The following is a 12,329-nucleotide window of genomic DNA, read 5'->3' on the forward strand; positions in this document are numbered from 1 at the left end:
GGAGTTTGAATACTATGAAAAAGGATAGGCAGTAATGGCTGCATTTCTTAATAAGTGAACAAAAAACATGGAGACTTTACAGCTAAAAGAGGATTAAAAGAAAAAAAAATTTAAGAAAAAAACATCTTGCCTGGAAGATTAGCAATATTAGCAAATATCTCTTTTCTTTTTTTTAATTCTTTTTTTTACCTATTGACTTCTGGTTGGTTTTCTTCCTTTGGAAATCTCATTCGCAGTGAACTGAAAGAACAGCATGCTGTTAAGGTGACAATTTTACCTGTGTACTCAGGGAAGCTGATAGTTAAGGGCGATTTCTTTATTTTCTCCTCAAATATGTCCTTCTTGTTAAGGAAAAGAATGATAGAGGTGTTTGTGAACCATTTGTTGTTGCAGATGCTGTCAAACAGCTTCAAGGACTCATGCATGCGGTTCTGTGGAATCAAAAAACAATGTGTCAGACTTTCGGCTCAGTCACACGTTCACACACACACGCACACACACACACACGCACACGCACACATGCACACGAGAATCAAACATTACTATTATTATCATCAGGAACAAATATCAGTACACTGTATTCTTTATAATACTGTATATGGCAGCATAAGCAGTGAAAGGAAAGAACAGAAATCAGAAAAAAATAGGATATGTTCCAGTTTGCAGGTAAATTAATTAATGAGAAAGCCACATCTCCAGACAAGGTGATGCATTATCATGTTATCTATAACAGCATAATGAGGACAGAGTGGGAACATTTACAATAATTGTTTCTCCAGCATGTGTGTCTATGTTAAGTAAATGCTACTAAATTGGACAATTTATTGGATAAATGATGGAAACTGAGTGAGGACAAAACTAATACCCAGCTAACATATGATTTAGAGCAGCAGTTTTTGACAAGCATTTATTGAGAAACCATTCATTTTTTCCCCTTTATTTTTAACAGGGATCTACAATGAGCAGAATGCACCAACACAAACAGGATGTGCACACAAGGCAAAATAAAAGTGCTGCTTTTAGTCTTTACATTGCTCTTTGCCAGTAGCAGTGGGGGTGGGAGTGGGGTTCATACCTGTGGTTATGTTCTGGTGGATGGGCCATCTGAAGAACCAGTTTTGCTTTTTAGCATTTGACGATTGGTTAGATAGCAGAGCCGTGGTGAGAGACGGCAGAAGAGGAGCTGAGATGGTCGGAGGGAGACACGCACACGCAGAGGAGGTGGCATGAGGCCACTGAAGGAGATCAGCATGACCAGACAGGCGTCATTTCACAACAGATCTAACCACCCCCCCTCCCCCCCACACCCGCACATACACAGTCACAGCCATACACATACTCTGCATGGCTGAGATGAAAAACAGCTGAAGCAGATCCAGTCACCAAAGTCTGAGGAACGGTGTGGTTCCAGAGAGAAACAGCGGAAAATTCACAGACTTGTGCACATCACAGAAGAAAAGGTGCCAATATGTGGAGCTGCATATCTAAGCATGTGTGTGTTCAAAAGGATGAGAAAATACAGAAAAAGGATCACAAGCTTGTGACAGTAGCCAGGGACCAGGTTCATACAGAAAATGAAATAAAAGATAAGTGCACAATGTGAGCACAAGTATGTGTGGTGTTTGTCCACACCCTACATTTTACATCTCTATATAAATAACCACAGTTTATAACAAACGCTTCCATCTCCTGCATGGTCTCTGCGCCTATCCACCACTTTAATACAGCAGCATTATGACTAATGGACAGCTCTGTGCAGTTCTGCTACAATCCATTAGGTCATAAATTCAGGTGTCCCCCCTCATCCTTAAGCAGCAGAAGTCATTAAAATATTATGATGTTCTGTCATCAAAATGTGTGCCTGGATGAGTTGGAGACATGTGTAGCTTTGACACAATCAATCTGTTTTCTCCCTGAAAGTGAGGGCAATAAATATAAATTGAGTTTTCATCCTGAAGGAAAACTGACTCTAGATTGAACTTGATGTATACTTAATGCCTTCAATGAGTTGTAAAAGCTCACAAGCAATGCTAATGAAGGAGTTTTTATTCCATTTTCTTATCAGTTATTGTCCAAAAAAAACCTGGGTGATGTTTATTTTTTTCTTCCCATCTTGACTATTATTGAAATTAGAAGAAAGGTCTACACAGATTCAATCAAGGTAGTATATAATTTTGAAGGTGCCTTCTTATAAAACGTATGTTTAGTCCATTTAAATCAACCCTTAATGTCTGACCAATATAAGGCTTCTAAGATCCACCTCCCAATGAACTCCAGTGTGTTACAACTGCAGTGAGCACAGGATTCAACTCGGATTTGCCCCAAATGCAGGAAGTGAACTGAAAAACACACTGCTCTGTGTTTTGATTTGTGAGACACAAACCGGGCCAAAGAACAGTTCAAAAGTGCTACAGACTCACAGCCGGAGATCTGGATTAAAGTACAAAACAGTAACCTTAATGCTGGATATCTTAGATAGTAATGTTTAAGATAGTTAAATATATTGCAATTTATTTATTTGTTTATTTATTTAATTTTTTCTAGCCTAGCAATTTAGCTCTGCAACTAATCTAACAGTATGTGCCTCAATATGAAGATATTTAGTCAAGTGCATACATTTGCATCCTCTCAGAACAAAATAATGAATAAATCTTATTTACAGAACAAGACATTCAGGCACAGATCTTCTGAGATTGAAAATAACAAGCGCTTAATCACATGTGCAATAGAAGAAGTTGATGGGGAGTTTGCTAGAGAATTACAAAGAATAATTGTGAGAATTATGTCACATGCAAAGTCTGGGAAGGAAGCATTATGTAATTGAGATTTTTGTGTGCACTAAATGTTGCCAGTGGTCACAGTGCAGATATCAGAAACTCAGTAGAGTGAAGAAAACTCGGAACAACTGATATGTCTCTAAAGGCACAGGTTAAACTGATAAACAAATGAGTATGCATTATTTTCATAAGATAAATGGAAATAAAATTCTGTCCTAAGGCTCTTAAATGCTGACACTGGGTTTGTGTACATGCAGGAAATATCAAAGCTTAAACAATTATATCGTTATTATGGAAACGTTAACCAAAGCCCAATTTAGATACTCACCTTTATTATGACTTAGTAAACAGTATGATTCTGTCTTCAATTGCTGAAAATGGGTTTCTACAAATTTAATGTCTGTCTCCTTTCTTTTATTTGATATAGATAAGCTTTAATGAATTGTATGAGCACCAGGTGGATTTATTCTTTAAAGTTTTGAATCCTTTTCATTCTTGTAACTCTGCTACTTTGCTTTGTCCAATCTTCTCGACATATATATTCTGATTGTGGCAGATAAATTTGCCATATACACTAATCAGCCATAATATTAAAACCTGATATTCAAAGCCTAATATTGTGCCACCAGAACAACTCTGACCTGTTGATGCATGGACTGCACAAGAGCTCTGATGGCGTGCTGTGGTATCTGGCACCAAGACGTTAGCAGCAGATCCTTTAAGCCCTGTAAGTTGTGAAGTGGGGCCTACACGGATCAGACTTGTTTGTCCAGCACATCCCACAGATGCTTGATCTTATTGAGTTCTGGGGAATTTGGAGTCCACATAAACACCTCAAACTCTCAGTCATGTTTCTCAAATCATTCCTGAACTATTTTTCAGTGTTGCAGGCAGCATTACCCTGCTGAAAGAGTCTACTGCCATTAGGGAATAACGTTGCTATGAAGTGTTGTACTGGGTCTGCAGCAATGTTACAATATTTAAAGATTGTTATGTGTCAAAGTAGTACATGACATTGTCAGAACATCATACTGCCTTTTTCCCATAGTGCATCCTGGTGCCTGGTCTCCATTGTATCCACACTCGAACACAAACGGCCATCCTTATGGTGTAATAGAAAATGTGATTTCTGCATTTTGTGTCAGTGTAGCTCTTCTGTGGGATCTGACCAGATGGGCCAGCCAAGGAAGAACAACTAGTGAACAGGTGACAGGGTCCTGGGCATCATTGAGTCTGTGTTACCTGTTCACTAGTTCTTCTTCCTTGGTCCATTTTGGTAGGTACTAACCACTACATAGTCGGAAAACCCCACAAGAAATTCTCCAGTTGTCTAGCCAACATTTGTCCTATTTTCAACACATCAACAATGAAAACTGACAGTTCATTTGCTCCCTAATACTCGGTCCCACCCTCACCCCTGATTGGTGCCATTGTAAAGAGATTTTCAATGTTAACCACTTCACCTCTCAGTGTTTTTTCATATGGCTGATCAGTGTTCTTTTCCTTTTTTTAAAACCTAAACAGGTTCCAAAAAATGTTTATAAATGTTTGACTGTTCATTTTGTTTTGTGTTTTGGATTGTTAAAAGAAACCACAGGGTTATGCTCACTTTTGCACTCAACTGAATACTCTCAATGTATTGTGGCTAAGTCATGCTTTTATATACTGGATACATTTTGTTTCAGTGATATAGTTCATCAAAATGAATAGCTTATAGCAAAGGCCAGTCTAAAATAATCAGGTGCATTTGGTTATTATAGAGTAGTCCGTTTGGTAGAAATAACTATTTTACAAGAAAAACGACCATGAAGCATGCGTTATTTGAGTAAAACAAGTAAAGGAAGGGCAGAACTTTTATCTGTTGCTGTGAATCTAGTGGAAAGTGGTTGGATAGTCTGTGTGTCGGGAATATCTCTCACCGTGGTCTCGTCTTCATGCAGCACCTGGTCATAACCACTTAAAGCCACGCAGAAGATGATGGCAGTCACATCCTCAAAGCAATGGATCCACTTCTTCCTTTCTGACCTTTGACCTCCCACATCAAACAGCCTGTGAAGATACGACGCATCATGATCTCATGTCCACCCACAAGTACTGTACCTGGTACCTCCAGCATATATATATATATATATATATATATATATATATATATATATATATATATATATATATATATATATATATACATATATATACATATATATATACATATATATATACATATATATGTATACATATATATGTATACTATATATATATATATATATGTATATATATATATATATATATATATATATATATATATATATATATATATATATATATATACACCAGCATTCAGATTGAACAAGCCTTAAACTAATGCTTATCATTTACAATCGTAAGGATATTTTGTTTAATTTCCCACATACATGTGACTCATTTCTCAAAGGATTTCATAATTACATGATGAGTTTAATCACATCAGAGTCTTTCATCTAAACCTCTATGTAACTAGGCTTCAAACGCAGCTAAAGTTCCAACCAGCGTATTAAGAAATCAATTAAGAAATTTGCTGTATACTTAATAAGACGTTGAGGCACTGTTTAACAGACAAGTATTAGAGATATCAAATCCAGTTCATATTTACATAATTAGATCCAAACCAATTTTGTCTCCAATAACAGCTTTTCATAACATCAATAATATCATTCTGATGAATAGAGTATCTGATTTCTGATTTCTTTGAGCGAAGACAATATTGTACACGAAGCCTAATTCTACAACCAAACAGAGCAATTCGGGGTTGCAGGGAGTGTTTTGTGGCATGCATACAATCTTTGCATAGAATTTAGTGCAAAATTATTAGTGCAAAAGAGTCTCCCTTAAACATATCTGTATAAAGAAAACACTGGTTTCTGACTATGTTCAGTTGCACACATTTAAGTTTACTTTGTGTCACGTTGCTTCACAGTGTTAGCCTTTATGCAGTAGGTGGTCTGTTGAGATCATAATTTTCCCAATTGCCATGGTATTTTAGACCAAATAATATTTGTCTCTTCCAGGAGCATAAGACTTGTCCACAGATTGATCTAATAGAAATAGTCTGAATGCTCTCATCTTTGTCAGGTAAGCATTTCTCTTTGCAGATGTTATGGTTCAATCTTTTGAAGTTGATTACATGTATAGTTTACAGCTTTAATTAAAAAGGGGGGTTTCTGTCTGTTGTTAACATGACAAGTGATCTGCACTCCAGAGGCTCGGTGGTAATAAAGATCAAATAAACAGTGAGTCTCCTCTTCATGTTTGTTTTTCTGACGCAATGATTTTTTAAAGAAAGTTGCAATCTAGTACAATATCACAGATTTGGGTTTGTTGGGAGGTTTATAATGAAATATAAAATGTGGCTCAGAAGAGAATCCGTTTTAGTCTAACAAGATCTAATAAACAAAAGCTTGCAATTTTCTAGGTCGTTACTGTCACGTGGTTATATTATTATTTTCCCCTCAATAAAAGCAGAAAAATGGCATGATAGAAAATTGGACCTACTCACTGAAGGTACAAGGAGCTTAGAGTGTGCAAATTGGATTTGTGTCAGCATTTAATAAGTTAAACTGATAATAAGTTACATCACTGTATTTTATGGTATTCTGTAATGGAGGCTAGATAATATGGTTTGTGAAACAGAGAGAGTAACATACCTGAAGTGCAGGTTCTTGAAGGTGAAGTGGGTCTCGACGATTCCAGTGGTCTTCACTCGGGTTCTCAGAATGTCCTGCTCTGTGGGCTGGTAGTCTGGAGCACCAATCCTATCTAAACTATCTAGGTAACTGTACACAAACAGACACAGAGGGAGAGAGGGAGGTCTCAAAAACTGAACAAACATCATGAGAGATATCTAACATGACACTAATTACCTCTTGCATCTCGACAGACTCTAATGGACATTAAGAGAGACACATATCCTTATACACCCTTCAAACTCTCAGTTACAGCACTCATTTGTTGATGGCCCATATCCCTGCACTAAATAGAACAGATCACTTTCCAATGTAGTGTTTGTGACTGAGTAAAGCTGGAAATTACATGCACACCATCACAAAATTGGAGATCTGGCTTATAGGACTAGTACACAATTTAGCCTTATAAAAACACTAAACCGATGACCAACAGACAGATAGATGTAGACAAAAATGTTTTCTTGCCCAATGAACAGATGAATAAAGCATAGGGTATGTCAGATTCAGGTGATATCAATTATTTTGTGTTTTTACAAAATGAACAAATCTAACAGTGCTGAAGTTCTTAAATGTAGCAACATGAAAGAATAATATCATATTTATCATATTCTTATGTCTGCTTTCACATGTTAACAAATAGTCACTGTTTTCTGTATTTTTTTTTTTTAAATAAATTGATTCACTTGCTTTATTGTATGAGAAGCTGTGCCAAGATCAACAGACATAGTCTAAGAATAAAAGGCTCTATGTGTTATTCCTAAGTTTGTATGATCTAACAATATTACTTGATATCTAGTGATGTTTATGCCAATTATATTAAATTATCAGACCTACCAACCATGGAGGACACTAGTATGGATGATCAGTCAAAAAGCAAAAGCACTTTTCTCCCCATAAAACAGGAGATGAACCACATATAAATCTGCAGGTGATCTGAACTCTCCAACATAAACCAACACTTCCTGGAAGCTTGTAGCTTCAGATGTGGCTCATTTAACCCTTGTATGTTGTTCGTATTTTTGTTACTCAGCCAGTGTTCCTGGGTCTGGTGACCCGCTGCATTTTTGGGTTTTTAATTCAACAAAATCAAAGATTTTATGTTAAAATACTCTACAGATGTTTACTTCATCCCAATTACAAGCAATATAAACAGCATATATGGTTAATATTTGCCCTTTACCTTTATTACATCATATTATTTAATTAAAGTGCTACTCGTTTTTTGTTGTTTTTTAATAAAATGTAATAAAAAAAGAAAATCAAGTTATGAGTGGGAAAAAAATCAACAAATTTACAAGGAAGCAACGTTTTTCAAAACTATTGATGTTTATGAATGTGGGTCCCACAGACCCGAACAACATACAAGGGTTAATGTAGCCTCAATCTCATGTGATCTCGACTTGTACACAGCTCTCATGTATGTGCAATTTAGCTAACATTAGACAACTGTATTTACCATTTTAGTGTAAATCTCAAATCTCATAGCAGATGCCACTAAAAATATCTGCTGAGATTTTGACCTATGAATATTAAACAGACCTACAAGTGTGAAATCTAAATCTCATAAATAATGTTATTTTCTTATTTTTACATGAAATTAGTCTGAAAAGTTTAATGTTTTTTTTTCTTTTAAAACAGCTTTACAATGAAATTCTTAACATAACTATGTCATGTGGACAAAAAGTGATGAAGGGTAAGGCAACGATTAAGGGCACAGTTACTGTTCAGTTGTGCCTGGTATCCTGCTTATTGTGAAAGGTGATGGAAAACTGAATAAGACTAAATTGGCAAGCAAGATGATCAAACATACTGTATATAATCGAAGACTGACAGTACTAAAAAACAGTGTACACAAAGCACAAGCCACACTTCCATTTTCCTCCTTCTCCATTGGTTAGTGTTGTTTTCTGTTTAAAAGCCATGCACTCCTCGGGCATATGCAGAATTTGGTAGGCATGTGCTAACAATCCACCAGCACCTTTGTCACAAAATGACACCTCATCCACCTGCACCCTGCCCTAAAAATCCTTGGTAACGTGTAGCATACCTGAACAACACCTATGGTGCTTATGGGAATGTGTGTTTATATCAGTCATTAATAAATGAGTGATCACTGTTTAATAACATTTATGGTAATATGACATGGGGTTGTGCCCATGCTGCCACAGTTGCAGCTGCACCGTGCCACAGTAGTCCCACTGCAGCTCATTAGTTTCTGCCCCTGAAGACTTGGCCTGCCTAGATACAAAAAAACAACAACAACAAAAAAGCACAGACAGAAATGCGAAAGGTGTAGGAGAAGCAGGCAGAGACTGAAATGGCTGACGGAGCTTCTTCTGATGCCAAGGCCTTGAGCTTACACAGAGAAATCTCCTAAACAAGGGCCTTCAACTGAGAAGCAGTCAGCCGCGCTGCTATGTATTGCAACAACCACAGAGGGCACTGTGCCTGTGAATAAACTGAAATCATTAATGTTTCATCTGTGAGCTTGTGTCCTAAAGGGCTGCATAAGGGCTTCATAAGGGCACAGTCTCTTTCATGTCTACCTGAAAAGTGCAGCATGAAGTTTGCTCATATGACAGAAGCTGGACGCCCACAACACATGGCATTTCACACTGTGAGGATCAGCTGTCATATCATACAGCAAAGCTTGTAAAGAGATGCTAGAATGCAAAGATGCATTCAAAAAGAAGTACAGTACTTTAAATGGTGGCTATTGTTTTCTTTATAAAAAAGCAGCAAACATTAAAATAATCAAAAAAGGTTGGTTAATATTTGACCAGACAGCTTTGCCTTGAACTGCATCAGTAGTCTCGGGTCCACTTTCTGCACTTTAATTTAGTCTAAAAAGTCATCTATTACATAATGTTGCTTTATTTTCTGGCATGCTAATATTTTTCTGTAAAATTTCCTTTTTTGTTGAAAAAGAAAAGTGAGGAAAAATTCTCCTGGCCTGATAATGCAGCATAAAATGGCTAAGAAAAAATGATATTAAAAATAAATAAATAATGAGGGTGTGTATGACTGCGTGTACGAGTATATTGTAGTCACCCGTTTCCCATTCTGCTCCTCATTAATGACTGGGACAGGACTGTTCCACGTCCCCTGTCCTTTTGATCAATGATCCTTTTAACCTTGCATACTTGCTCTATTTATAGCAAGAGTTCCTGAATGTCACTTAGCATATGTTTTTGATTAACATATAAGTTCTCCAAAGACAAATTTCCACTACACTGTACTACAAAGACAGCAAGCCCTTTGTTCTGGCTGCTGCTATTTCTGAGTCTGCATGAGGTATTTGGTCATTCGTACTAAACTGTTCCTGAATTTCCATAAATGGAGTTATTTGTGGAGTGCTGCCTAGGACAATTCTGTGAAAAACTAACAAACAAACAAAAAAAATGAACTCTGGCAGCCATTTTAATAGAAACATTCAATCAGCTAGCCATGTGACAGCATACAGTAGCTATGTATACAATCATACAGATACAGGTGAAGAGCTTCAGCTAGTGTTCACACCAAACTACTGAATGGGAGAAAAATGTCTCAGAGACTTTGACTGTGCCTTCACTGTTGGTGACAGACAGGCTAAATTACTGGGCTTTTCACACACAACCCTCTGCTGAGATTAGACAGAATGGTACAAAAACAAAACTATCCAGCGACCAACAGTTCTGCAGGCAGAAATGCCTATAGAGGTCAGAGAAGCATCGGCAGGCTGTTTCCAGCTGACACATAAAGGCTAAAGTGACAAAAGTAACCACTCTTTACAACCGTGACAAGCAGAAAATCATCTCAGTATGCAAAACACGTATGCATTTTCATATTCATGTGAATAAATAGCAGTTTCAAAAAGGGTTGCCAGACCCTGATTAAATAGCGCCATCTTCATTTAGTTGCTAACAATCATATGTATTTAGCAATAAAATGCATTTCCTGCCATTTGCTTGTGCTAAATATTATTTAGAATTTGTAGCTAGAATTTGGATTCAAAACCAAGTTTAAAAATCACATTTTACTTTATTCTTCCAAAAGGACATGGATTTTATTACCTTTTTTATTTTATATTATTGTTTAAGGTATTACATATTTATCTTGGGGGGCGCGGTGGCTTAGTGGGTAGCACGGTCGCCTCACACCTCCAGGGTCGGGGTTCATCCTACCATGCAAAGACATGCATGGTAGGTTGATTGGCATCTCTGGAAAATTGTCCATAGTGTGTGTGTGTGTGTGTGTGTGTGTGTGTGTGTGTGTGTGTGTGTGTGTGTGTGTGTGTGTGTGTGTGCCCTGTGATGGGTTGGCACTCTGTCCAGGGTGTATCCTGCCTTGATGCCCGATGACGCCTGGGATAGGCACAGGCTCCCCGTGACCCGAGAAGTTCGGATAAGAGGCAGAAGATGAGTGAGTGAGTGAATTGAATATTTATCTTCCCTTCTGAGGTTAGTACAAAGATGTCTCAAGGCAAAAAAAGAGGCTGTGCATCCCTCTCAAGATCAGTACAGCATGTAACACACACACACACACACACACACACTATAATGCTATTTCCCCATGTTCTGCTTGAATAGTGTTTTCACAGAACAAGTACGGCACAGCACAAGTTAGGCCGAAATGTACAGTACATACATTCTACATTAATAGACTTTAAGCTGTATTACATGTAGGTTTTTCATGGACAACACTGCAAATGGCATATAACTATTAGAAATAATAGGCTGACTGGATTTTCTCGCTTGTGCTAGATTTTTTCTGAGAACCATGTCAAGTACATCGGGAACTGAATACAATGAGGGTCAAATGTTCACAATCAGTAAATAAACAAGCATTTATATAACCTATGTGTGTTCAGCTGGGGAAATAAATCAGATATTCATGCACTAATATTATATATTGTTTTAGATCACTAGATCCTATCAAATAATGCTTTACATTAATCGGTGGCTCACCATTGTCATCATCATCAGTTACATCATAACCTTAATCATAAGCTGTTTGAAAAAAAAATGCCATTTGGAGTGTGTGTGTGTGTGTGTGTGTGTGTGTGTGTGTGTGTGTGTGTGTGTGTGTGTGTGTGTGTGTGTGTGTGTGTGTGTACACATGTGAGCACTTAGCCTGCTCTGTGAGGTACTTTGTGGTGTGTTTCTGTTTATTGTGTTGATGGGTTTAGCCTTCCAGCCCTATTTTCAGTGAAACAGTTCAGGTCAGGTGATTTAGCCTTTCAACAATGTTACTTTTTTTTTGGCCCTAAACAACTTTACCAGTAAGTTTTAGGTCACTGACTCGAGGCAAGCTGAAACAATAAAGATCTTTGCCATTTAGATGCTGTTGCTCTTGTGAATGCTCATGGTGGATTACATGCTAAAACTAATGGACCAATTAAAATAACACTCATACATGCCACCAGGTATAAGATCTGTTTCCAGCACTGTGGTCTTACAGAGTATTGATTATATTGGATATTGGATATTATATGTATTGGATATACTTGATTTATTCTTCAGATGACCTGCTTAATAACTAGCCTTTGGTCATCACGTTTAAAAATAATACATTCCAATCAAATGCCTTCGTGTAGTGCAGACTGAACTGACCAATGATGCAACATTTGATGATGGCTGGCTGTGAGCCATAGCTGATGATATTCTTCGCTAATGTCAATTCAACAATGGCCACTGAATCTCTTGCTGAGTTTGTAATACGTGATTATAGCCCTGTAATACATGATTATACTGTAAGGACTGTTTGCTGGATGGACGGACATTTTGGGTGGTTCTTGACAGGACATTATGTTGACAGACAAGTAATATGTGTCTCCACAATCGATTATATACTA

At 37.3% G+C, this 12,329-nt stretch overlaps 1 protein-coding gene across 3 annotated transcripts in view; it reads right to left on the minus strand.

The window, feature by feature from the left end:
• gnao1a (guanine nucleotide binding protein (G protein), alpha activating activity polypeptide O, a) overlaps positions 1-12,329 on the minus strand; it is a 72,002-nt gene that overhangs the window by 8,291 nt on the left and 51,382 nt on the right. For 2 of the 3 annotated variants that reach the window (XM_027161960.2, XM_027161959.2), the window contains exons 5-7: positions 6,458-6,586; positions 4,697-4,826; positions 278-431 (exon numbers count right to left, since the gene is read on the minus strand). In XM_027161960.2, coding sequence (XP_027017761.1) covers positions 278-431; positions 4,697-4,826; positions 6,458-6,586 — 413 coding nt within the window. The remainder of the gene's footprint in view (positions 1-277; positions 432-4,696; positions 4,827-6,457; positions 6,587-12,329) is intronic. The other variant, XM_027161957.2, reaches the window with a different exon arrangement.

The sequence above is a fragment of the Tachysurus fulvidraco genome, chromosome 13 (genome assembly GCF_022655615.1).
Source record: "Tachysurus fulvidraco isolate hzauxx_2018 chromosome 13, HZAU_PFXX_2.0, whole genome shotgun sequence".
NCBI lineage: Eukaryota > Metazoa > Chordata > Actinopteri > Siluriformes > Bagridae > Tachysurus > Tachysurus fulvidraco.